Source organism: Apus apus, chromosome 1 (genome assembly GCF_020740795.1).
Source record: "Apus apus isolate bApuApu2 chromosome 1, bApuApu2.pri.cur, whole genome shotgun sequence".
NCBI lineage: Eukaryota > Metazoa > Chordata > Aves > Apodiformes > Apodidae > Apus > Apus apus.
Window position 1 is genome coordinate 76,352,873 of NC_067282.1, and position 24,025 is coordinate 76,376,897.

General features: G+C 39.5%; 1 protein-coding gene across 6 annotated transcripts; it reads right to left on the reverse strand.

The window, feature by feature from the left end:
• Positions 1-292: 292 nt before the first annotated feature.
• On the reverse strand, positions 293-23,303 carry CD47 (CD47 molecule). Of its 6 annotated transcripts, XM_051619434.1 has the most exons (12): positions 23,189-23,303; positions 19,323-19,673; positions 17,954-18,001; positions 15,773-15,862; positions 12,463-12,564; positions 12,003-12,095; positions 11,379-11,474; positions 9,410-9,502; positions 7,883-7,914; positions 5,600-5,624; positions 4,972-4,999; positions 2,623-2,678 (listed from the first exon to the last, which is right to left on the reverse strand). In XM_051619434.1, the coding sequence occupies exons 1-11, from the start codon at positions 23,232-23,234 to the stop codon at positions 4,974-4,976; spliced, it is 1,002 nt and encodes a 333-aa protein (XP_051475394.1). In that variant the 5' UTR covers positions 23,235-23,303; the 3' UTR covers positions 2,623-2,678; positions 4,972-4,973. The 6 variants fall into 6 exon arrangements, with proteins under 6 accessions (XP_051475385.1, XP_051475405.1, XP_051475415.1 ...); XM_051619425.1 differs by lacking the exon at positions 4,972-4,999 and having other exon boundaries at positions 293-2,678; XM_051619445.1 differs by lacking the exons at positions 4,972-4,999; positions 17,954-18,001 and having other exon boundaries at positions 293-2,678.
• Between the last annotated feature and the right edge of the window lie 722 nt (positions 23,304-24,025).

The window sequence follows — 24,025 nt, forward strand, 5'->3', positions numbered from 1 at the left end:
CACTTCTGAAGGGACTGTGGTCCAAGGATAAACCCACCTCAACACAACAACGGCTGTTCCTGAGGTCATGCTGAAGTAACTCGAAGTGTGTGCCCATGGAATAAGCCCATGACAATCTCCCAACCAAAACCAGCAGCAGCAGCCTAAGTAACACCAAGAACACTTGTACATCCAGCGAGTAACCTGGGAGGAGGGAGGATGTGAAGGCAGGGAGAAGAAAAGCTATGACTATGAATTTATGAAATCAGTGACAGAAGTTCAGTGTGATATCAACAAGAAACTCTCTCACAAAAACAACTTAAAATTACTTTATTTTTGAAGTATATTAGGACAATATTTACAAAATTGTTTGATGTTTCATAAATAAAAACATTTTCTTGGGTAAATACTATGGATCTATAGATATTTAAAATGTCTATATAATTTATATATACACACAAATACATACACAAATGGCCTCAAACAGTTGTGAACAACTTTGGTTTAAAGACTCCTGGAGGGAATGGGCTGGGTGTACCAATGACTTTTTAAACTCTTGCTTTTAAATTTGTACCCACGAGAAATCCAGGGCAGAGCCCTTAACACAACAGGATGGTGGGTTTCTCTCATTACTGAGGCAATTGATTCTACAGCCCATACACAGCCCTCGAGCTCCTCATGCTTCAGCAATGTTTGGCCTCATCCCACAGTGACAAAGACAGGTTCTACTACAGTTTGCTTTACAGAAATTAACATTAAGCTGTAGTACATTATGGATTTTATAAGGCAAAATACCTCAAGTGAATTCCAGTGGGTTTCTTTTTTATTTCTCGACTGCTCAACTTCTGACTTGCCAGAGGGAATCACTAGTTATAAATAGGGAGCTCTGCGTGGTACTTCATCCGGTAAGTTCTTACACTTCATTGTAAATGGCGAGTCATCTCCCATTTTTAGGTAGGTTGCTGAGATTACGGAAAAATCTCTACCAAACGATTCATATATAGGAGCTCAAACCTTCTATGAATACTCCCACTGACATAAGTGAAGGCATGAAAGTAAATGTAAACCTTATGTGCTTCTTAAATGTTGTATCACATGACTAAACCTCTTCACTGTGGCCAGTCCTACTGATCTTAGTGAGGGCTGGACCATGGGTGCTCTAACGGGTTCAGTCCTGCAGCCCTAGCAAGAGGGCTGTTTATGAGTACATATTGCAAAATCAGATACCTCAATTTTATTTTGTTGAATATTCTTGATGCAAGGTGCCTGCATGGAGACTTGGAGCTGCTCAACATGCTCAGACTTGAATCTCTGCAACATGCACCCACAACATGGATATAAACCTTAGTTCATAACATCCAACTCTAAGCCTTGCCAAATTACTCAGAATCTTTTAAAATGTGGATTTTATTACATTATTGTTTGGCAACAGCTTTCCAAACAAATTTTTTAATTGTTAGAAGGAGAAAACCATGTGTGCCTTTGAAACATATTACCTTAATGTGAACAGGAGACAGTATGAAGTATACAAAGTATACACAAAGCCCAAGAGAAGCCAACTACATTGGAACAACTCTCAAAACAGTTGTAAAACATGGTGAAACCTCATGGAATGTGCAAGTCCTAGAAAATGGATTTTTACCTGTACCTCTTGCATATATACAGAAAATGAGCCTCCTCACTTCTCATTGGCTCCTCTTATTGTCTATTTTGTGTATTTGAGATATACTGGCAGCATTACAAACTTGGGTCAGAAATGGAACAGCTCCTTCTTCCATTAAATAAAACAGATTTTAAAACTTGATAAAAAATACATTAAATAGGATAACTCCAATTTTTATGAAGCATCAACGAGTTTTACAAATTCACTGTGTTAAGAAAGTCTGAAATTGCTTCCAGTACCACACACCGCACAACATGAACACACAGAAGAACCACATTCAGCATGAAAATTACCAGCTGCTCTGCTCCGTAATTCCAGTGCTGAATTAGGCTCCAATAGCTGAGCAGTTTTTCATCAAAGAATACAGAAGAGGCACGGAGAGCTCTCTCACTGGACTAAAATATCAGTCACCAGAGAATACATGACTACTGGCCATGGAGAAGAGTACTATTGTTTTGTGGAATTAGGAGAACTCAGTTAATAACTTAAGGAGAGCTGGGAGTAAACTTTGTACTTACACAACATTGTGTATAAGCATTTAATTTGCTTTTTTTATAAAAGTTTGACTGTCAGAAGTGTTTGTACAATCGCTACTTCCTGCTTGTATCATAGACATATGACCATACCTTGTCCATGCACACAAATAAACAAAACAATAGTCTACATGGTATTGCAATCTTTGGGCTGAGCAGGCCCATTATCAAAGCAGTGACTAATTATAGTTTTTGAAAATAATACCACTAAGGATTACTGCAGGGAGACCTTGTAGTGGGCAAACAGTGCTTTTTATATTCTCACCCTCAACTGTACCAAATATACCATAACAAAAGAAAATAATGATCACATGTGGGCAAGCACACATGTTCCTTGCTACAGCTGCTGTGACTATAAAATTACATCATTTATATCAAAAGCACTTTTGCCACACATGCAAAACAACTAGTTTCCTGAATTTCTTCTCTTTGAGTAGTGCATCTTCAAGGCCACGGTGTACCAACAACAGTGTACTTTTCACATATCACATAACTCTGCCGTTCTGGGAATTAAAAGAGAAATGATTGTTCAGGAAGCACAGTAACATTTTGTGCTGTCTACCCAAGTTACACCTTCAAAAGATTACTTCTTTTTATTTTATAATTTGAAAGTACACTTAACACTTAAATAATGGAAACGAAGTGTCCTGTCTTTACTCCTAATGTTGGTTTACCTTCACATGCCACTTTGTAAGTGATTAACCTTCAGGATCTGACTCATGCCCTCGTGTGTGTGTGTGTGTGTGTGTGTCTGTGTGTCTGTGTGTGTCTGTGTCTGTATACTTTCAAGGGAAGGCTAAGGTAGAAAGCAGGTACAGCTCAAAAAGTTCCTGCCTCCAGCTTGCATGTCAGTGCCCTTGCTTTCTATCTGTAAATCCTTCTGTTATTTTTAGGAACCATCTTTCAGGTCAGAAAGTGGAGACAACCCCCAAAAGTCAAAATGAAATTGATAATTTGCAATTTCTGTGCTTTTGGAAGCTCTTCCTCAGCACTAGAAGAGGAGGCAGGTTTTTATAAGCCTAAATGAGACCCAAGAAGAAACAGTCAATTATTTTAAAATTGGATCTCCAAGTGAAACATTACTTTGTTCCTCAGCAGTATGTGCTAACTGTACTGATCCTGTCCTTATCTCCTGGTCAGTTCTGAATATAACAGACTGGCAAATACCTATTTGTTTCTTGATCTCAAACCACTGCCTTGAAGAACAAGCAACAGCCACTTCTGAAGCAGGACCTACATTCCACTCCTCCTACTTCAGATTACACTAGTCGGCATACAGTTTATTAATGCATTTATGAGATGCCAAGGCAGTTGTCCTTTGAACTGCAGAACTGCTTGTATTCCTTTTGGCTCAGACAATAATCCTATGGCATATTTGGATGAATCATGTAGTAGTCAAGTAACCTAAACCTAGCAGTACTAGGTATTTGTAAGGAAGACCATTTTAAAAATCAGCTGGTATAACCCTCTTCCAATTAGGGCTAAACAGTACCTTTTTTATTGTCACATAGTTGATTCATTCCTTTGCTAAGTGACATGATATAAAAACATTTTGAGTAAATTAACAGATTTCAGGTGACCTTATTCTTTATCCTGACTAGCAAAATGTTGTTGTAATTTGATGCAGGAGTACTAGGCTGAGAGTGTAGTGATACCTCATGACATGACTGCTCAGTTTCCAGGAAGAAACAGAAGTATCAACAGCATCAGCAAGTGCTCTTTTATCATACTTCCATGAAAAAGAAGTACAGTTTTGGAATAGAAAAGAATCAATAAAATACTGTTTTTGTTTTCAAACTTGAACATCTAATCTAAAATTTAAGCTCTTCAATGAGAGCAATCTGGCAAGGATCTGGCAAGGCACACTTTAACTCTTCAGATAGATATGAGCAGTGGGAACTAAGAATTGTTGCAAACTTGGCTACCTGCTTTAGGTACCAGTGTGGGAATTTTGGGCTAAGTTAATGCAGTCCCTCACTTACTGTATATTGGGAAGAGTTTATTTACATGTAGTTAGTGTTGAAGTCTTACAGGTGGTTATAAAATCAGAAAGGACTAATCCCAACATTGTGGACATCGCAAATTGGAAGAAATTGTATAGTGAGCCAGGACACTGCAACATACATATTTTTTAACAATATCTGGTAGATTTTTAAACATCAAACACAATGATCTGGCAAAAAGCACAGTGTATCTTCAGATCTTAAAGTTCAACACCCAGGCTCGTCAAAAATCAGTTGAAGTTACTTAAGCAGTTCTTAAATTTTACTAAGATGTGTTTCAGTTCTGTTTGCTTTTAAACATGACTGTCTGACCCTGGAAAATACTAAATTGAGTGATATTTGGAATACAAACAATCTAACAAAACCCAGAGAACTTCAATAATGTCTAAAAGAGGAGACACAGAGAAGGCTTAGCCATATTCACAACAACAAAAAAACAAACCACCTCAAAAAACAACAACCCACTACCAAAGAAACAGTCCATGCAGTTTAAAGACTATATAAGCATAAAGGAAGCACACAAATTATTTTACTTCACACATTTTAGCAGAAACATACTATTTAATAGTCTTCTCTGACTCATCCTCTTCACTGTTTAGAAATACACATTTTTCTCCTATGTATGCTACAGAAAATATGTATTCTTTCTTTTCCAAGAAATATAATTTGACTAAGAACAGCACCTGCCCTGAAACCTCTCCTCCAGGATTCACCATATTAGCAATGGGTAACTCTAAAAATCCCCAAATACATGTTAATTTAAATAAATATCTGGAGTTATATTTGGACTTACCATCACTCTAACATCACTCCTTTTGCATCTTTAAAAGCCAAGCAAATTGATTAGTAATAAGCCAAAGAGCAAGAAATACTTAGTAATTAATATTCAGATTAATTCTAAAATTCAGGTTAGAACTACTATTCAGCATGCCAATTAGTGAACAGAATAGCAGAAAACTACAAATATTTCAGTGTCATTCATTCCCTTCTCACCATAAATTTCCCTCATCTTAAGCTACTACCAGAGTTTCCTAGCATAATGGTAGTTTCCCCAACCAAAAATACCAAAAGCATAAAACAAGGGTAGATTTTGCTATAACTGTAAATATTCCACCAAGGTTAAATGCTCGTGAAGAAGAACTAACATCAACTTTCAAGACCTGTCCCTCTTATCCTCTTAGAAGTGGGACTTTTTGCAAAGTGAAGAGGGTGGATACAATACTCTGTGATATTAGATTTGTCCTAAAGCAGTCAAACAATGCCACTCACTAGCCAGCACAGTAGCGAGGAACAAAGGGTCTGAAGCTGCAGGCAAAAAGCTATTTGCGTGCTCTGCAACAGCACTGAGAACTATAATTATTTTTTAACCTTTTTCCATAATTAATCCCCTAATTAGAAGATAAGCCTTGAATATCACCTACCATTTAGTGGTTCTTCTACAGCTTTCTGCAAAACATTTAAAAATATATATATGTATAAAAAGCCTTCATGTTTACTTCTGGCTCGCCACAGTTAAATTACTCTAATTGACATATACAGTAAGTAGTGATTCTACAGAAATGAAGAAAGCTGGACGTTAATAAAGTTAATTACTAGAGTTCTGAAAAAAATCAATCAATCAATCAATAACTGCATTCCAGATTATTTTTTCCCCACTGTAAATTTTTTGTCGTAAGAAATACCTCTAGGTGGCAGCAAAAGGCATGCAGATATTACTTTTCAGCTCTGAAACCTAACTTGATTAGCTCTGTGATTTGACCAACAGTTAGTAAATACAGCAGCATAATAAAAAAATAAGGTAGCCAAGCAATCACATGTAATCTCAAAAGTAAATACACCATAGTAGTGCATTTAGTCAGATCATCATCAGAAACAACACACACAACCTACAGAAAGGTTAAGATGCAAAATTTTGAAATAGGCACCTTTTCCCCTTCAGATTCATGAAAATACCAAGCATCATTTGGTAAGTGTGCCCCAGTGTCAAAATTAAACACCGAGTTTTACACAGTCTTTAGATTACACAGAATCCAAATGCATTTTCAAAATTACTTCACACATATTTATATAAGAACAGGAATATATGCTGAGTAGCCCTCGGCAGAAACAAGCAAAGTACTATACAAATTTTTCCACTAGGTCTTGCCATAACTTCCATAAGTTCATGGGCACAAATTAACAACACTTGAATTCCTCCGCATCTGACCCTCCACTAACTGCAGTTGCAAAACCTGTTTTTTTAGTGGCTGAGATTTCCAAGATCCTAGGTCCATCCTTAGACATGTCCTCCAAGTTTTAAAAATTTATTTTTATTTTTATTTCATTCCTGTCTCAAATTCAGAGAGTAACATAGCATTCACTAGTACATAATTGTGGCTATTTCTTTATTCTTTATATCGCCTTGTGAAGAGAATAGGTTATCAAGAGAACAGTTCCATAAAGAATGCTATTTACTGTGATGGTTTCTATTTCATTTACAACCAAAACCTAAGATTAAAAAAAAAAGGATCTCCTCTTGCCCTGTTTGCTTCCATTTGACAAGTAAACATGCATGTTAAAGACAAGATTGTGTTTTAAAAGAAGCACATCTGTAACACACTTCTCAGGTCATTGTTATAATATAATGAACTTTGTGAATCTCCTCTCTATTTTTTTTTTCTTTTCAACCCTGTGCATTTATATTCCTTTCATCATAAGAGGCCAATCCTCTGAAATACTATTCCTTAAAATGAAAATGGATGAGAAAAAGGAAAGGAAAAAGATTAAATAATCTGTTGTCCCAACTGCATAAGCTCTCCTGCCCCACTGTTAGAAACCATCTTTCTTTAATAGTTGGGCCTCAGGCTGTAGACTAAAAAGAACTGGAAATGTGTCTCAAATTAGGGCTGCCAGCCCTAATGGGATTTTTTAGTATCTTAGTATTTTCTAGTTATACATCTTTAGTTGCTTCTGCAAAACTCTAGAAATCAGGCAGTTCACATTAATGGATCACTCAAAAGAACTGCACAAGTCTATGAGAATTACTGGTTTAGGAATGATTACTCTAGAATTTAAAAAAAACAACACCAAAAACAAACCTGACTGAAAAGCCTTCTTTAAAAAAAACAAAGTGCTTTTTCCATTTGTTCTGTGTGACCTAAGGACAGACAGTCTGCTTTAAGATGGTCTCATCAAATGAAGGGGCATTACAGGAAAATAAGAAGGTAAAAAAACCACCAAGGCTATAGCACCTGTATAGCTGGGAATTCAAGAGCATATTAAAGGGTTCTTGTGTAAAAGACCCCAGGAAAACTAAAAAAGTAAGTCTTTGTAATAAGCCACCTAGATAAAAAAATTCAGTGGTACTGTATTCTACACTCACCTTAATGAAAAATCTTTTTCACCAAGGTCAGAAAAACTACATTTTAAAAGAACATCAAACTTCCCTTCACACAAACCACCTTCTTGTGACAGCCCTTCAAACTCCATTTGGGCACAACAGTCAGAATAGCTGGTCGGTAAGAGTGCAATTACAGTACTATAGACACACTCAATAGGGACAATGAAGACCACCAACTCACTCAACATTAGACATCTGTTACACAGCCAGAACTTTTGCTTGCTACCAACCTGGTCTGAATTCGAACTACTGAAGAAAGGTTCAGTATCTCACTACAATCCCCTGAGCCATCTAGTCACCCCAAATTTATTAATTTTAAGCTTACCCCTGGACGAGGATGATCTTTCATTCTGGAACCTAGAATAATTACAAAAAAGTGACCAAGCAGATGAATAGATGTCACAATCAACCAAGCAAAAATATCTAGTGCTAAAATTTGCAAGAGTAGCAACACACAAAATTGAAGCTTGCCCTATCCAGAAGTACTTAATATGATGATCTGCAAATTCTTCAAGCCTCTAAGCCCTCTCTGTTTGCGAACTGAATAATCTCATCACATACAATCTGTGAATTGTCTCACTCGTGAATTCAGCTCTAAAAATGAATTACACTACACACTATTCTTTGTGCTTATTTTGTGTGCTGGCATCTACACCAACAGTCACATTTGATTTCTTCAGCCAGCATAATCAATCCACAAATGCAATATTTATGCAGACCATTAGCACACAGAATCAAAGCCATATATAAAAGTAGTGCAAAGTCAATAAAAATTACTTTTATCATTGTCAAAAGGCTTAAAGATCACATTTTTTACTCATCTTCATCTATCTCAGGCATCAAATATTAGGTATTCCACCCTTAAGTTCTTCTTTAATGGAAATCCTTCCTGCCTCAGGCTCTGTTATTTTTGACCATGCCCACACACAGTGTACACATATTAAACCTAGAAGACAGCATAGTTCAGTGCAGCCTAGGTACTGCGCTGATTGTATACACAGCAGCTTGAATCTGGAAGCAATATATCCTCAATTGCACAGTTCTGCATCCAGACTAAGAAGCTGTTGGAACAGCCTTCACGCACAGCTTCAAAAAGTCACCCTGCTCTCAGAGCCAAGCTGTAAAGTCCACACAATGTTATACTGTGGTGTGCCAGCTTAGAGATGTCTGCAGTGCATTCCAATCACACAGCATTGCTGTGGTTTTTGCTTTATTAGCAGGCCTGACTAGCTTTTATACCTTTTACTTTCTCATCTCTTTGAGATCTGGTGAACAGACCACCTTCCAAAACATAGTATTACTATCTGCTCCTGGCTTTTAAAATTCAGCATAAGAAAGACTAGAATTCACTAAAATGAAAGGTGACCATTCAAATTGCTCTTATTTTAACTGACCTCTAACCAACAGAAATCACTAGGCAGATTTTGCTTCTTTAAATTAATATGTTGATAAGCTTTTGTCTGCACCATCCCCATACCCACTCTATAGAGTTGTTGGAATCCTTTTGCTCCCTTCGTTCTAAACTTCAGCTAGCCAACTGTGTAAATGCAGAGCTTAGACAACAACATCTATCCTACAGCTGAAAAACTAAAAAATCTGGGTGTGTTGATCTCAAGATAGTTGATTATAATAAGCTGTAATTTTCTTTATTCAAGATTCCACAACCCCCCCCCGGGCCATAACAAAGCAAATATATATAATTTTTCAGTATTTTTAAAAAATATGTAATTATGAAATCACACCTTATGTTCAAATAAGCGATGTATGCCTCTGAAAAGTACAAGAGAAAATAGCTCTTCTCAATATTTCAGTGCTAAAAAGAATAAAATGTAGTTTATTAAATGTTACTTACCCATAATAAATATGTCAGCCAGGCTAAGCAAACTTGCAATAGCCATAATAGCTAAGCCAGCAATCACAACAGACCCATGTAATGGAGGACAGGCTGTCAAAAAATAGGATACAAGAAACTGTATCAGCTGACAAAGTAAAAGCACATTTATTTTCTGATATAACTCAATACCAAAATAAATAAGCCTGGTAAAAGCAGATGCAATTAGCTGGTGTTTCAAAGCTACCCCAAAACTACTTCTGCATCTTTCTTCTTCTGTATATACTTACTAATGATACAGACACATTTACTGGTTTATCCTGCTTAGCTGTGCTATTCTACTGAAGTTTAGCTACTCTACATTCATTGCAGTTGACAACATTGTTTCATTTTAAATTTATTCTATTTACGCATACTACAGAAAACATTCTATTTCAAATTTAAACTTACATCTTCAATCCCAATTGTTTTGAACTGTAATTGCACTAGATTACAAAATACAATGCTGTTACTGATAAAACAGAAGAAAAAAAGGGAAGGGAGCAGAATATGAAGGTAGCTCTAAGGCATGGTAACAGGAATGCTGTTACCTGTGCCACCAGTAACAAGTGACACATTAATGTTACCACCACAGTTAACAGGAATGCTCCTTATTTACAGGGATTTCAGGGAGCAGAAACTGACTAATACAATGTAACCACAGTTCACTACAGAAACTTCTTGTTCTCTGATCCTTGTTTCCAGAGTCCAGAAGCCATTGCAGCTGTGAGCTCAACCTGGGATGTGCTACTTCTGCTGACAGGAAAGGGGCATTAAGCTAAATTGCCAGAGATAGAGAGAATATCTACCTTATATGACTTCTGAAAAGATCACCCTAAAAAACTAGGGAGGCTTTCCATTTAAGAGTATAATAAATACATCCTCCATTTCATATTACTTGAGAGGATTAATGCTTTACCAGAAAGCTCCCATCAGTTTACTATTACATTTGACAATGCTTGGGAGCTCCTTATAAATCCTTCTGTAAATACTAAACAATAACACTCAAAGCACAACACCACTGGAAGATCTATCATTTCACCCAGATTAGACAAATCTTTATAAACTGATTCAAGGAGAAATAGTTTTTCTTACATCTCCAACCAAATAAGCAACTAAAATGAAGAATGCCTCTATGAAACAATAAATCAGGAGTATAAAGTGCTTCCAATGAACACAAGTATGCACTCTACTACTAAACATACTACAAAGGATGCCTAGTCCTAAATTGATAATTTTCTCTGCTGTAGGGTTTTCTGGTCAGCAGAGGAGAAAGCGGGCAGGGGACAAAGGCAGGGTTAGAGGCAGGGATAAGGGGTACCACTGTATGCGGTGTTCATTGGTGCTCCTTCACAAGAGTGACTGTTCCACAGTGTTGAAACAGCATGCCAGCTGCAACCAGACTTAAAAAAAATTCAAGAACACTTCCAAGCTTACTGTCTCTGCATTTGCCTTCTTAGACTGTTTCAATGGTATTAGTTTCCCAAGAACTCAAGTTATCAGTTGCATACAAGTGGAGATATTAACAAGGTATTTCTTACATATTAATTGAACATGAGAAAATTATTATTACTCTAGTATAGTTTCTAAATACCCCAGGCCTCAGTAAGAAGTACAGTAATAAAAGTCAGTGTTGGTTTTAGGCGACTTTAGGGCACTAACTACTGCAAAATTAGAACAATTAATATTTTTTTTAAACAACTTCTCATAGAATGCAGTCACACTGGATGCAGTCGTACTAATAAAACTGATGTGCGTAATACTGTGTTGGGGCTATTCTTTCACCAGACAAAAGAGCATTACACAGAAGTTCTGAAATACATTTACAGAAGTTACTTGCTGACACTCAATGCAGTGAAGCCATTTTCACAGCATTTTAATGTTACACATAAACAAACATCAGGTGCAGACAAAAGTAAAAAGACACTTTTACAGAAGATAGATTGCTTACCTGAGACACACAGTGCAAAACCAACCACAGCAATTATATAACCAAGGATTTGCAAACCTATCAGAGCATATGTTGCTTGTGGTAGACTATCAAAAACTGGGAAAGACAAAGAGAAGCAAAATCGTAATGTTTAAAGTTTAACTACAGAAACATAAAAGATAGATCATTCATGTAAAACTAGAGATCAGATTCTCCTACATTCCAAGCTCAGCCCATCAGTGTAATAAAAAACTCACAAGTCACTTATACCTCTTGTGTGTAAATATACATAAGAATACATGTATATATAAAAAATTACAAATAACCACATGTAGAAAAAGTGAAACATACATTCTTATAATTAGTTCTTCATCCCAGTCCCAAGACCCAGGAAGGAAGAATAGGAATCACTCAGATGTCCTGCCCTAAATCTCATTAACTTATACTTCTTCCCTGAAGCAACCTAGCCAAACAAACACAGGTTAAGTATTTTGTTTTGAGATACTAGGAAGGTCAGGAATCCAGGACACTATCATAGCACTGATTTATAAAAATGGAAAAGAGTACATAGATTATGTGAGGTGGAAAGAGAGCTCAGTTTTTATCACAGTACGTTCTTGAGCTAGCAAAGAAACAAATACTCACCAATTTGAAACATCAAGTATTGGAGTGGCACCAAAATCACAGAAGGGATAACAATTAGGCCAAGACCAGCTTGATTCTGTGCAGTGTAGCCATCTGCAAACATTTGTATAGAAATTAGTAAAATAGAAATCCTTGATTGGAATAAAACACAAAGCAACAAAATTGTATTATTAGTATCATCAAGTTTTTAGGGTCCAGAAAAAAATCCCAGTGAAGCACAAGAAGTCACTCCCTAGCCCCTAACATTCACCCTAATATCTGCAGCAGAACAGAAGATAGAAATAAATCTGGAGTCTGTATCTCCTTATGATCATCTGAGGGTCTGACAAACACAATGTTGTGTTCTATGTTTTATTAGTAGACGAAAATTAAGAGGTAGTACTAACTTCCATACTACTGCATGAAGAGATTAATGTGCTTTTATTCCTTTAAACTAGGAAAGCAATTTTAATATACTTACCTTGAACAAAAAGAACAGTGCCTACAACAGCAGCAACTGTGAAGATGATACCTGCTACAATAATGGCCATTTTCTTCTGAGTTACAATTTCATATTTTAATGCTTAAAGACAAAACAAAGAGAGAGGAAAACATTCAGATACAGAGATTGTCTCACTAAAATAAACAGATTTTATCATTAGGACTGTTGTCCTAAACAAAGAAACAAGCACCTAAAAATTAGAACTATTAGTACTACTGAGATTTTGTTTGTTTTTATTGTTTGACATGGTTAATATGATCTACTCAGATAAATGAAACCTGACATTGGTGTTCTAGCCAAACTCTTAATTTCACCTTCTATACAATTCAGGTGATACATTATTTTAATAACTGAGACATGTTACAGGTTAATTCAAGCAGATGCACTACTGACATTTAAATCATGTTGCAGTGAATTTGTTACTCGGGTGAGTGACAGACAGGGATTCAGAAATTCCAGGTTTAATTCTCTTCCTCGTGATACTCTGTGAGCTCAGACATAACAACTCTGTGCCCATGGGAACAGAATGATGTTCCCATCTCACTAGAACACTGCAAAAATTACTAGATATGGCATGACCCATACGTTCAGGTGCCATAGATAAAACTAATTTTCAGTAAAATTGCACTGCTAAATAGCTGCCATCCCAGAAATTGTTGATTCCAGGGGAGGTTTTCAAAGCAGCAGCACTTCAGTGGTCTTTAGAAAAGAAGGAACGGAACAAATACAACATCATGATAAACTGTGTTTGCTTCTGTCTTATAGACTGCTAAAACTAAGGCACAAACAACAGCAGTTCTTTCTGCAAGCCTGAAAACTCATATACCAATAGTTTTGTTAGGTGTTGAAATTGGAAATCACAGAGAATAAATATTGGAAGTACCTTTAAAAATAAAAACAAGGAGCATATAAAGAATTAGCATTCTACTTACATGCAGTAGCACAAAAAATACCATGAGGTAAATATTTCAGAGGGTACATAAAACAAAATCTTTCATGGTATCTTATCAAAGAGTTACTGAATACTCTCTCTTGTAATTGAAACTGTCTTTCATTATATTCACATTGCCTAACACAATAGGACCCCAGTCATATTCTCAAGGACTACTGCCACTTAAACCAAAAACTGATTTGGAATAGTAGTAATAGTAAAAATTTCCTGCATATCTATAAGAGAAGCGTGTTTTTTCATATTATAAACATGCCAAATAAGGAAAGCAAGTCACAAAGGCAAAACTATGTAATGGATATACTATACTTAAATCCTAAAAGCAAACCCTGTAAAAGCAAATCCCAAAAATCCAAACCAACCCACCAAGAAAAGCAAACAAAAAACCTCAAAACACTCATCCCCAAAAAAACCCCACCACAAACCCAAGAAAACACATTCCTAGGTGTTACACAGAAAAATAATGTCCAGTTTAACAAACTATTTAAAGTATACTGTAGCATTGCTGGATTCAAAGGTTAACTAAAACAGTACCAATTCCAGGAAACAACCTCCCCACAAAAAATGAAGAAAAACAAACAGTGAGTATACCCACATTAATTAAGTTAGAGGTAGCATGATTACTTTTCCCCACAGAAGACACAGATCTTGCATTAAAGTGTGGAGATTCAAAAGAAACCCAGGCAGGCTCAACTTACTCCTGTAAAATGACAGTGTTTCTCCATAGATGTATCCATCCTTATTTCAGGACAATTATTACTTTCCTATCAAAAGGCTTTTTTAATTGAACATTTTTAAATGTTCAAGTTCTGCTCCAAATGTAAGACAATGACAATTCCTTAATGTATCAGATACTCCTAAACCATTATAAACAATAATGAAGCTCAGGGGTCTAATGCTATGGAAATAATAATAAAAAAATAATTAGTTTTAATTCTGACCATGGGAGGACCTTGGAAGAGTCACATATTACTTTCAGAGCTTCATGAAAAGGTAATGAATTATATATAGATAGATGGCTGAATATATCTGTGATTACGATAAATCACTCTGAGTGTGATTTCTTTGCATTTCTTATGGACTCTACACTTAGGTAGACTTTTTTAACTTTTTAGAAGTCTACAAAATGAAAAAGGCTGAAAAAACTCAAGTACTGATGAAAACTTGCAGCACAGGGAACTATCTGAAAGACCAGGACACAAAGCACACTCTACACTGCATAGATGTTGGACAACAGTATATAAAGAACACCTAAGGATGTCTGATACTGGTGAATGTATTGCCTCTAAAATAATTTAACAAAATAATTGAAGTAGGTGTTAAATTGTAAGTAAAGCTGCTGAAAGACTAATGATCAATTTTACACTACAAAGACAGCACCGTCCTTCTCTGATACTGACTTCATGACCATAAAATACAGTATTTCTTTTTCTCAGGACTCAATAATACCATGGAGAATCAACAGAGAAGCTTCCTTGCTCTAACCAACGACAGTAGAAATTATCAGTTATACCCCTCATAAATTACACATGCAAAAAACCTCACTGTTTGCAACACTTCTGGCAGTAGAAGTATCACCACACGGCAGACTAGATCTGAACACAGGCCCTTTGGGCTGCACATCATAGCACTGTCTATGAACACACACAGCTGCTAAAAACTTTACCCCAGGAAGCAACTCCTGACCTCCAAGCAAACAGAGCAGACTGGCCAAGATCCCACTGCTTAGGGCTCCACCGCCTTCAACATGGTGCCTGCATCCACACGGCATGACAGGGGCACCATGTGGCACACTGAAGCCTCAAAACACACATCTTTTTGATGAGGTCATGTTGTGGTGTTGTTTTGCTGTTTGTTGTTGTTTTTTTTTTTCAGTTAAAAGGTGCTAAACTCTGCAAATGCTACGCCAGACTAGTGTTTTCATAGTTTGATACCAAATATGTATGTTATGTGTACTTAAGTGCAAGGTTTATTGAAGAGGAAACAGACCACTATGCAGCACATGAAGAGGGTAGCTTGGCGTGCTCTTACTGACCAAGTCTGTAAGTGATAGTGCTTATTAGGAACTACCTTGTGAAGTGTACACAACTTAACACTTTTGTCATGTTAGCTGATTTATGCCAAAAGAAAGCCCAGAAATTCACAGTGTGGATGACAGCAGAGGATTCCACAGCAAACCAAACATCAAGTTATTTGACAAAGCAGATGTTTATTATCAGGATCAATTTTACTGGACAATTTTTAGATGTAAACACTATCTTTCATCTTACATTGATGTCTTTACACAAGTGATTTTAGGACAAATCAGTAATTGCAAAGAATTAAAGAGTCAATACTTACCAATAGCAATAAACTGAGCCGAACACAAAATAATAACTAAGAACAGCAATGCTATGATGAGAGCCCTTTCCACTAGAAGAAACCATGACCCTAGAGAATAAACAAAGAAAAATGGTAGGAAGACAACAAAAACTGACATTATTAGCTTTACATTTTTTTCCTCCTTTCAGGCTATGGTCTAGATTGTTCAATAACATATGCTATAGTTAGCATTAAGAGTTATAATATAATAGGCTATCATAGGTTATTCCCAGCTGGCAACTAAGCCCCACACAGCCATTCACTCAGCCCGTCCTAGTGGGATGCAGGAAAGAATCAGAAAAGTGATAAAATTTGAGATAAAGACAGCTTAATAGGTAAAGCAAAAACCGCATATGCAGGCAAAGCAGAAGGAGGAATTAATTTGGTACTTCCCATGGCAGGCAGGTGTTCAGCCATCTCCAGGAAAGCAGGGCTCCATCACACCTAACAATGACTTGGGAAGACAAACGTCATCACTCTTAACGTTCCCCCTTTTCCCTCTTCCCCCAGCTTTTATTGCTGAGCACAATATAAAATATTATGGAATATCCCTTTGGTCAGTGGGGTCAGCTGCTCCAGCTGTGTGCCCTCCCAACCCCTTGTGCACCCCCAGCCACCTCGCCGGGGGGCGGGGGTGGTGAGGAGCAGAAAAGTTCTTGATGCTGTGTGAGCGCTGCTCAGCAGTAACGAAAACATCTCTGCATTGTGGATTATAACACAGGCCCATACCAGCTACTATGGAGAAAATTAACTCTATCCCAGCCAACACCAGCACATAGGCTAAGAAAGCTATTTCTCATTCTCATCTTGTGTGTGACTTTTTTTTTTTTTTTTTTCTTCTTTTTTCTTCTTCAGTATTTCTAGCTACTGTAACATTTTCCAAACTGGAAGTCTTACCTTCCATTGCAGCAGAGGATATATTTATGCTGTTGTCTGGCAGCACAAGCTAGTTAGTTTGTGGAACTACAAACAGCACAGCAGATCAGAAAAAAAATGGTGTATTTAAGGTAAGCAGGGGAACTGGGCAAGATATGAAAAGTTCAATTTAATGCTTCCCCAGCTGTTCTATTCTACCTCCAACTGCTACAATTCCTGACAAATCCAGGTGTGTGATAAGGCATATTGAAGGTAACCTGAGTGAGAAGGAAACACTGCTTTGTCAATTTTAGAAATAATACATTTTCCTTTAGGTCTTCCAACCATGATCCATTTAGCTTTTCCCCCACCTGCATCTTGGGATGCCTAAGGCTGTTCAGTCACTGGTACTCAAAGACCATGTAAGCCACCTTCCAAACTAAAATTCTGATAAATATCTCCACTGAACTATAAAATACAGTTGATCCCTGCATCTCTTCTCATAACTTCATTTAGACTCATGCATCAAAATCCAAGATCCCCATTTCTTACATTATACTTCCTGCTGTGCAAGCTTGCACACTTGCTTCTGAAGAAATTTCTGATCTGCATCTAGATGCATACTCCTTCCACTTACTCTCCATATTTAAAAGCCGTATCTACAGCTCCAGAAAAGAGAATTAAGTAGTAAGTCCTCAGACTTAAAAAGCCAAGTAAATACCTTGAGGATAGTTTTAAATTCAAATACTCCTCTTCCCTCTCATCACCCCCCACAAGGTTACAACACAAACACAAGGCAATCACAAAATATACTAAAGGCAGAGAAATGGAGGATTATCTGCCAACTTCCTTACCACTAAAAGAAGCCTAATTTAATGAATTGTTTAAAGGAGGTTTCTTGTTTCATTTGTATTTTCAAAAAGGCAACTAATATTAAATGGTAACTTCAATGCATAGATGCCATTCTCTAGATAAGCTAAATTATACAGGCAAATCCCAGCAGTGCTGTTTGATGTAACCAAGAATAAACTGAGAGTATCTGCAAGCAGATACTCTAAAGCAGTTTTCACTTCCTCTGTAGCATTTCCAGATGACACTACCAGGTATTACAAACAGAAAGAAGCAGCCATAAAGCCTGGTATCTGCTAGGACTTCAGCATGAAGCAAACAACAAAAAACGATGCAGAATGTAGAGAGAATAAGAGACTGTTTTACCTTCAGCTAAACCCTCAAACAAAGTTTTAAATTTTCTAGCATATACTCTCAAAACTATTGTGACCTTGCAACTATAAATTCTTCACTAACCACATTTTTCCTTTGGTGCTGGTGTACCTTCCTCGTTGCAACTGACAACTAGAAAATGAAATTAGAAAAATGTCATCAGTTTCCTTTGAAATCTTTGTCCTGCTTTCAAAATTCTGAAAACAGATAAAGTAAAAAGAAAACTATAAAACTTGCAAATGAGACTTAATTCTACTACACTTTCAAGCCTTGTTTTCTCTTCTAGAGCTTAACACTGAATAGCAAAAACAGTTGAAAAAGTTTGAGTGAGAAAGAAGTTGTAAAAGAAGGAAGGAAACTACCTACAACTCCCTTTTTTTCTAATAACAGAACGATTTTGTAGCATTCTCTCTTTCAGTGGCTGTGCCCCTCTTAATCCACTTCAGGATCATATTTGTTTTGCAATGTATATGGTTACGTTAGTAACGAGGCCCAACTGTGAATTACACAGTTTAAATTAAACAGCAGGACATACCTGTTTGAGCTTCATAAATATTTTCATGACAAATGCAAAAACACTGAAGGACAATTCTACAGTGCACAGTAAGACTCCATGTGTCAGACATACATGACAAATTCAGTGCTTCTTAGCAGCTTTCCAGAAGCAAGAAGCAAGTCTCCTGTGCAGATCAGTTAACAATACACACATGTTCAGTGAAGCTCTCACTTCTCCATACTACTTACTACACAGACTGCACATGTACAGCAGACCCCATTAAGTGAGGCACTAGAGCACATGAGCTGCGTCTGACAAGATAAGGTAAAATGGCTCACTGAATGAGAAACTCATCATTTAGTCACCGTAATTTTAGTTCAACATTGTCTTCTGAAGACATTTAACGCTAGGCAATCGTAACAAGTGACGATCTAGCAACAAGCACTGACAACCTCATTGGAAACTGCACACCTTCAGATCAAGTTACAGAGTTCTTAAACTAGTTCTATCTGCAATTTTTCCAGCATAGTTAAGTATTGCAAGATGCATTTCTTCAAAGAAAAACTCTCTACAGCCACTGTGATGAATGTATACATCCCAATATTACAAAGATATAAAGATGTTTCAGTATGTAACTTAATATCATGAGCTTGTTAAAAATATCACCAACTAAATCCAAAAGATGTAGGAAAGCACAGGCTTTACTGCATTAGATGAGCAATCTTCAGACATTATTACAGAATGAAAAAATGGGCTTGGATCTTTCCAAATGAAGCACTCGCCTGTAACTTAATCCAAAATAACTCACACTAGCATTCAAGTTAGAAGGCCTGGTTCATTTGGGTTTTGTATTTTCAATTTAAATAATAAATTGTCATATTTGTTATTGTTCCCCTTCCCATAACATTTTGCTTGTTTTCTCTCCCAAAAGATTCTAAACAATGGCAGGCAACTCACCTGTGAGGTTTCTAAGTTCAACTCTTGTTTCTCCTTCTCTGTTTGATTCTGTTACTTGACAACTGTAATTTCCGGCTTCCGCTTCCGCACTCTTAATTGTTAGAGAGGCAATACCCTTGGGTAAATTCGCCTCAGATACTAAGTTAGCTGATGGGACCATTTGATCTCTGTAGAATTCATTTTTTTCTCCATCAAAAGAAAAAATTACTTTCCCTTGTCTTTTCCAGGTAACAAACATGACTTTTGTGTTGTTTTCCTTTAGATTAGTCACACAGCAAGGTAAAATGACAGTTTTATTACACTGAGTTCTTTCAACAAAGTCTGTCACATTGAATAACAATTGGGCAGAACCTATAAAGAAAAATGAAAATTGACACATTCAGAATTATTACTTAATATGCAAGAAAGGAAAATTAATTACAACACATAACTTGGGAAAACAAAACAAACTCTCCCCCAAAACAAGAATGCTTTAACAGAGTAACAAGGAAAAAAACGTATTATTATAGCTCCCCTATACAAAGACGTAGCCATTCTCATATACATTTACTGTATAGATACCATAACCTATCATAAATTTATATTAAAAAAAAAAAAGGTAATAAAACTTGGGGCTGCCATTGACTTGGACACTTCCCCTAAAATGCCATATGCAGAAATACTGCATTAATGACTGGTTTCTGCAAAGCATACACATAACATCAACCACAGGTTGTCCCACTGATCAAATTTTTGCAATTTTGATCACATGGGTATCTAAAAACAGGGGTCCAGGCATCAGCTCCACAGAAACATTCTTTACAGTTCACTAAAGAAGGCAGGCAAGGCAGCTTAGTCAACGAAGCTCTGTCATTTGTTCCTTATCTCTGAAGGTGGAGCCAAATGCCCACAGGTTTTGATCGTTTCTTGTAAATTCTCTCTCCACTCTTCTGATGGAAGTCCATATACAATACCATACAGTAAATAAGATTATTACTTACTTAGTTTTTGAGCGTATATACAGTAGAACTCAAAATGGAGACTTCATAAAAACAAATGTCCTGTCTTATAAATTATTGTGATTAACGCTACTAACAATGGCATTCAACGCAGGTAATGAAAAATCAACATCACACAGGATTACGTTACAACTGCTGTTTTTTACCGTTTCTCTCCCACATCGCACCACAGTTCTAAAACAGGAGCAATGACTAAATATTATTCCAAGAAAGACCTAAACCCTATGCCAAGTTTTGCTCTGAAATGAAGACCCATTTATCAATTGCTGAAAATATAAAAAATCCTAACATTTGTATTTAAAAATTACACCAGAAACCAGAAAGAGGTTAATTAACTTGACTGCAAAACATGAAGGCTCTGAATCCTATATTTTCTATATTTTTCTTTGTTTGTGTGAAATTGTAACTTAGTTTAATAGCTGTCCTAGTAGTCATTGCTTCCCAGTGGCTTGACTATATCCACCTAATAAAACCAAGTAAGGGAAAAGATATGTACTGTAAAACAAGACCACAACCCCTAATACTGTAAGCACACAAGACTTAAAAACTGGGGGTAGCTCCAGTGACTTCAGAGGCACTACTGGTATTTCAATGTCTAAATCTGCTCAAAAATCGTGTTATGTATTTGATGACAAATTCCAGTGAGGGGGAAGGAGGAGAAAAAAAGGAAAACAGTAAAAGTTGTGTCACTACTTGCAATAGCTCAATTTTTTCAAAGCAACAGTCTCAAATCAAATTTTAAAAGCAGTCACCCTTGAAACATTGATTTAATATTCTCACAAAAGTCACTGGATTACTTCTGAATATGTAAAGCTTGTAATGAACTGACTAAATACGCAATTATGCAGAACACCACTTAACAGCGAGGAAATAATTATTCTCTGGTTTACTCATTGTGTTGCATTTTTAAACTATACCTCAAAAAATAAAAAGCAGCAAAAGCAGAACAAAGGGCAACTGCACCCAACCCCCAACCTATGCACTAATGGAAAATAAAGCACAGTTAAAAGCTGTAGTGCTTCAGTGGTTCTTCCCGAAACAAATTTCACACATGGTTTATTTTAATACTACCTCATGATAAAAGGTTTCTGAGTGATAGGGTTTGAGTTTTGTGTGGTGGTTTGGGTTCTCCCTCCTTTAGAGCTAGCACAGTTACACACCTTCACTGGCTCCATCACTGAGAAAGGAAGCAACTATATTGCCAAATATTTACCAAAGCAAAAAAAGTACAACCATCTTGAAGGAATTAAAACAAATTGGTCATGATTTTCTCACTAGTGTTAGCACAAAATGGCAGGGAGTTGTAAATTACCGATTCCACCAGTTTGCCGCTGTGTAATCTATGAGAGCTGGCATATTTTGCCTGAAGCCAATTAAGAAGTACTCATGTGAACTGCTCCACCAGCAGACAGTGCTGGGGAAATAACAAGGAGGCTGCAGACAGACACCAGCAGAAGCACACAGACAAGTATTTGCAGGTTCTGTCCTCTGCAAATCTGATGGTGTTAGCAGGGCGGGTTGTGTGGCTGCTGTCTCACTAAAGGGGATCTGACTGCTTACTACCGATGATATTTCCGCTGTCAACTTCCAACCTTCTTGTGGTATGAGGAAGCTGGCAACGGTTCTCAAATCCTGAAGGCAGCAGACTTCCAGGGGGGCTCTTAGCCTCAAACTTTCTCAAGGATAAGCAGCTTAGAGGCGTCACATAAAGGTAACAATTTTAGAGCCTTACACTAAGCAGTTTGGGGGGCCTGCTTCTGAAGACTATGCAGTCATGAAGCTGCAACAGAAAGGTTGTTTCAACTGACATACACAGTACACAATCAGGAGCACGGCACATGATGGCAAAACTACCTATACTCGGCAGTTGTACCTGACAGACACCTGCATTTCTCACTGTCTACAAAACATGCTAGGGCACCCAGCATTTAAGCCAGTCTACTGCTAACTTAGGAACATGAATTTAGATACTTGCTGTTTAGATGTGCTGCTTATGGACAGCAGAACAATCCAGAATTGGCACATCAGCGGAAGTGGTGTACATTTTTTAACTCTCCCTCTCCCCACCGAGTTTCTTAAAGCACACAAAAACCAGGAAGTTAAGATTGCAAGATGTCATTTACGTATCAATGGCACCCGAAGTTTGTTTTTCTTTTTTAAGATCAAGAAGCCCCTTCAAGCCTAGAAAGCCTACAGCTGACGAGCAGCGTAAACAAACACCGCTGTTTCTCCAAGGCAGCACACGAAGCTCAGCGCCGGTCACGGCGTCTCCGCCCCACCCCGCAGCTTCTGCAAGAGGCAACCCACTGCCAACCCCGGGGGGCACGGGGGAGGCGGCAGGGCGGGAGGCCACCCCCGCCAGCGGACGGCGAGCTGCAGCCCGGCAGCTCCCTGCCCGCCTGCCGTCACCCTCGCCGCTCGGCGGCCACCCGCGCCAGCCGGGAGCTGCGGGGGCAGAGGGAGCTGCACGCCCGGTGTCGCTGCGGCGCCTCGCCCGGGGGCGGGGGGGGGACGGACGGACGGACCGACAGACTGACCGACCCGCCGCCTCCCGCCGTGCCCGCCCCGCCCCCCCCTCCCCTCCCCGCCGCGGCGGCACCCGCCCCTCCCCCCCCCCGTCCCCCCGTCCCCGCGCGCCCAACGGCTGCGCGGCCCAGGGGAGCCGGCCGTGCCCTCCTGCCCTCCCGCCGCCTCTCGCCCCCCGCGGCCTGCCCGGCCCGGCTGCCGGGACCGGCGGGGCGCCCGCACCAGGACCCGCTGGGGGCCGAGGCGGGCGGAAGGCGCGGCGGGCAGGGCTGCAGGGGTCAGGACGACGAGGGGGAGAGGGGGGGGGGGGAGGAAAAAGCCAAAAGGACGGCGAGAACTCACCGGCGCCCAGGGCGCTGAGCAGCGCCCAAGCGGGCAGCAGCCACATGGCGGGGGGACGGCGAGGCGAGCGGCGGCCACACAGCCCGGCAGCCTCGGGAGCGCAGCGCCGCAGCCGGGAGCGCGCGGGCGGGCGGGGCCGCGCAGGGGGGCGGGGGGGGGGGGGCGTCCTCCTGCCGCTGATTGGCTGCAGCGGCGGCGGTTGGGAGCCCGGAGCCCCGCCCCTCGGCCGGAGCCCGGCGGGGGGCGGTGCGGGGACGTGCGGGGCGCGCCCTTCCTCCCTTCCGGCAGCGCGGAGCCGCTTTTTGTCTTTTCGGCAGCGAGCGGGGCGTGTTTTCCCGTCGCTGCGGGAGCCCTGGCGCCGTGATGCTTCGCGTGGTTTCTCCTCCGCGCGCAGGGAGCCGCAGGCCGCCGTCTGGCTGCGGGCGGAATAAAATGGCTGCCCGGCACGGCGGGGGCTGCCCGGGGGGGGACGGCGCCGAGCCCTCCAGCAGGGGGACGCGCCGGCGAGGGGGGCCTCGCAGCGTTTCCCGAAGCGGCGGCCGGATCGATTCGTTGATCCCGAACGCGGCGGAAACCCCCCTGGGCAGGCAGAAGCGCCGAAAGCCCCGCCCGGCCCCTTGTCTGCCCCCAGGCGGGAGGAGGGGACGGGCGGCCGGCGCTTTCGGTTTCCCTCTTCCCCGTCTCGTTAGTCACGTTGCGTTTGTGAGAGGGAGGGGGAGGAGAAGCCGGTTCTCCCGGCCGTTCCCGCCCCTGCGGGCACCCGGCCCCGGCCAGCGGCACAGGAACTCGTGGCAAGAAGTCAGAGCCCGCCTCATCCCGCCGCCCGCCCCGGCTCCC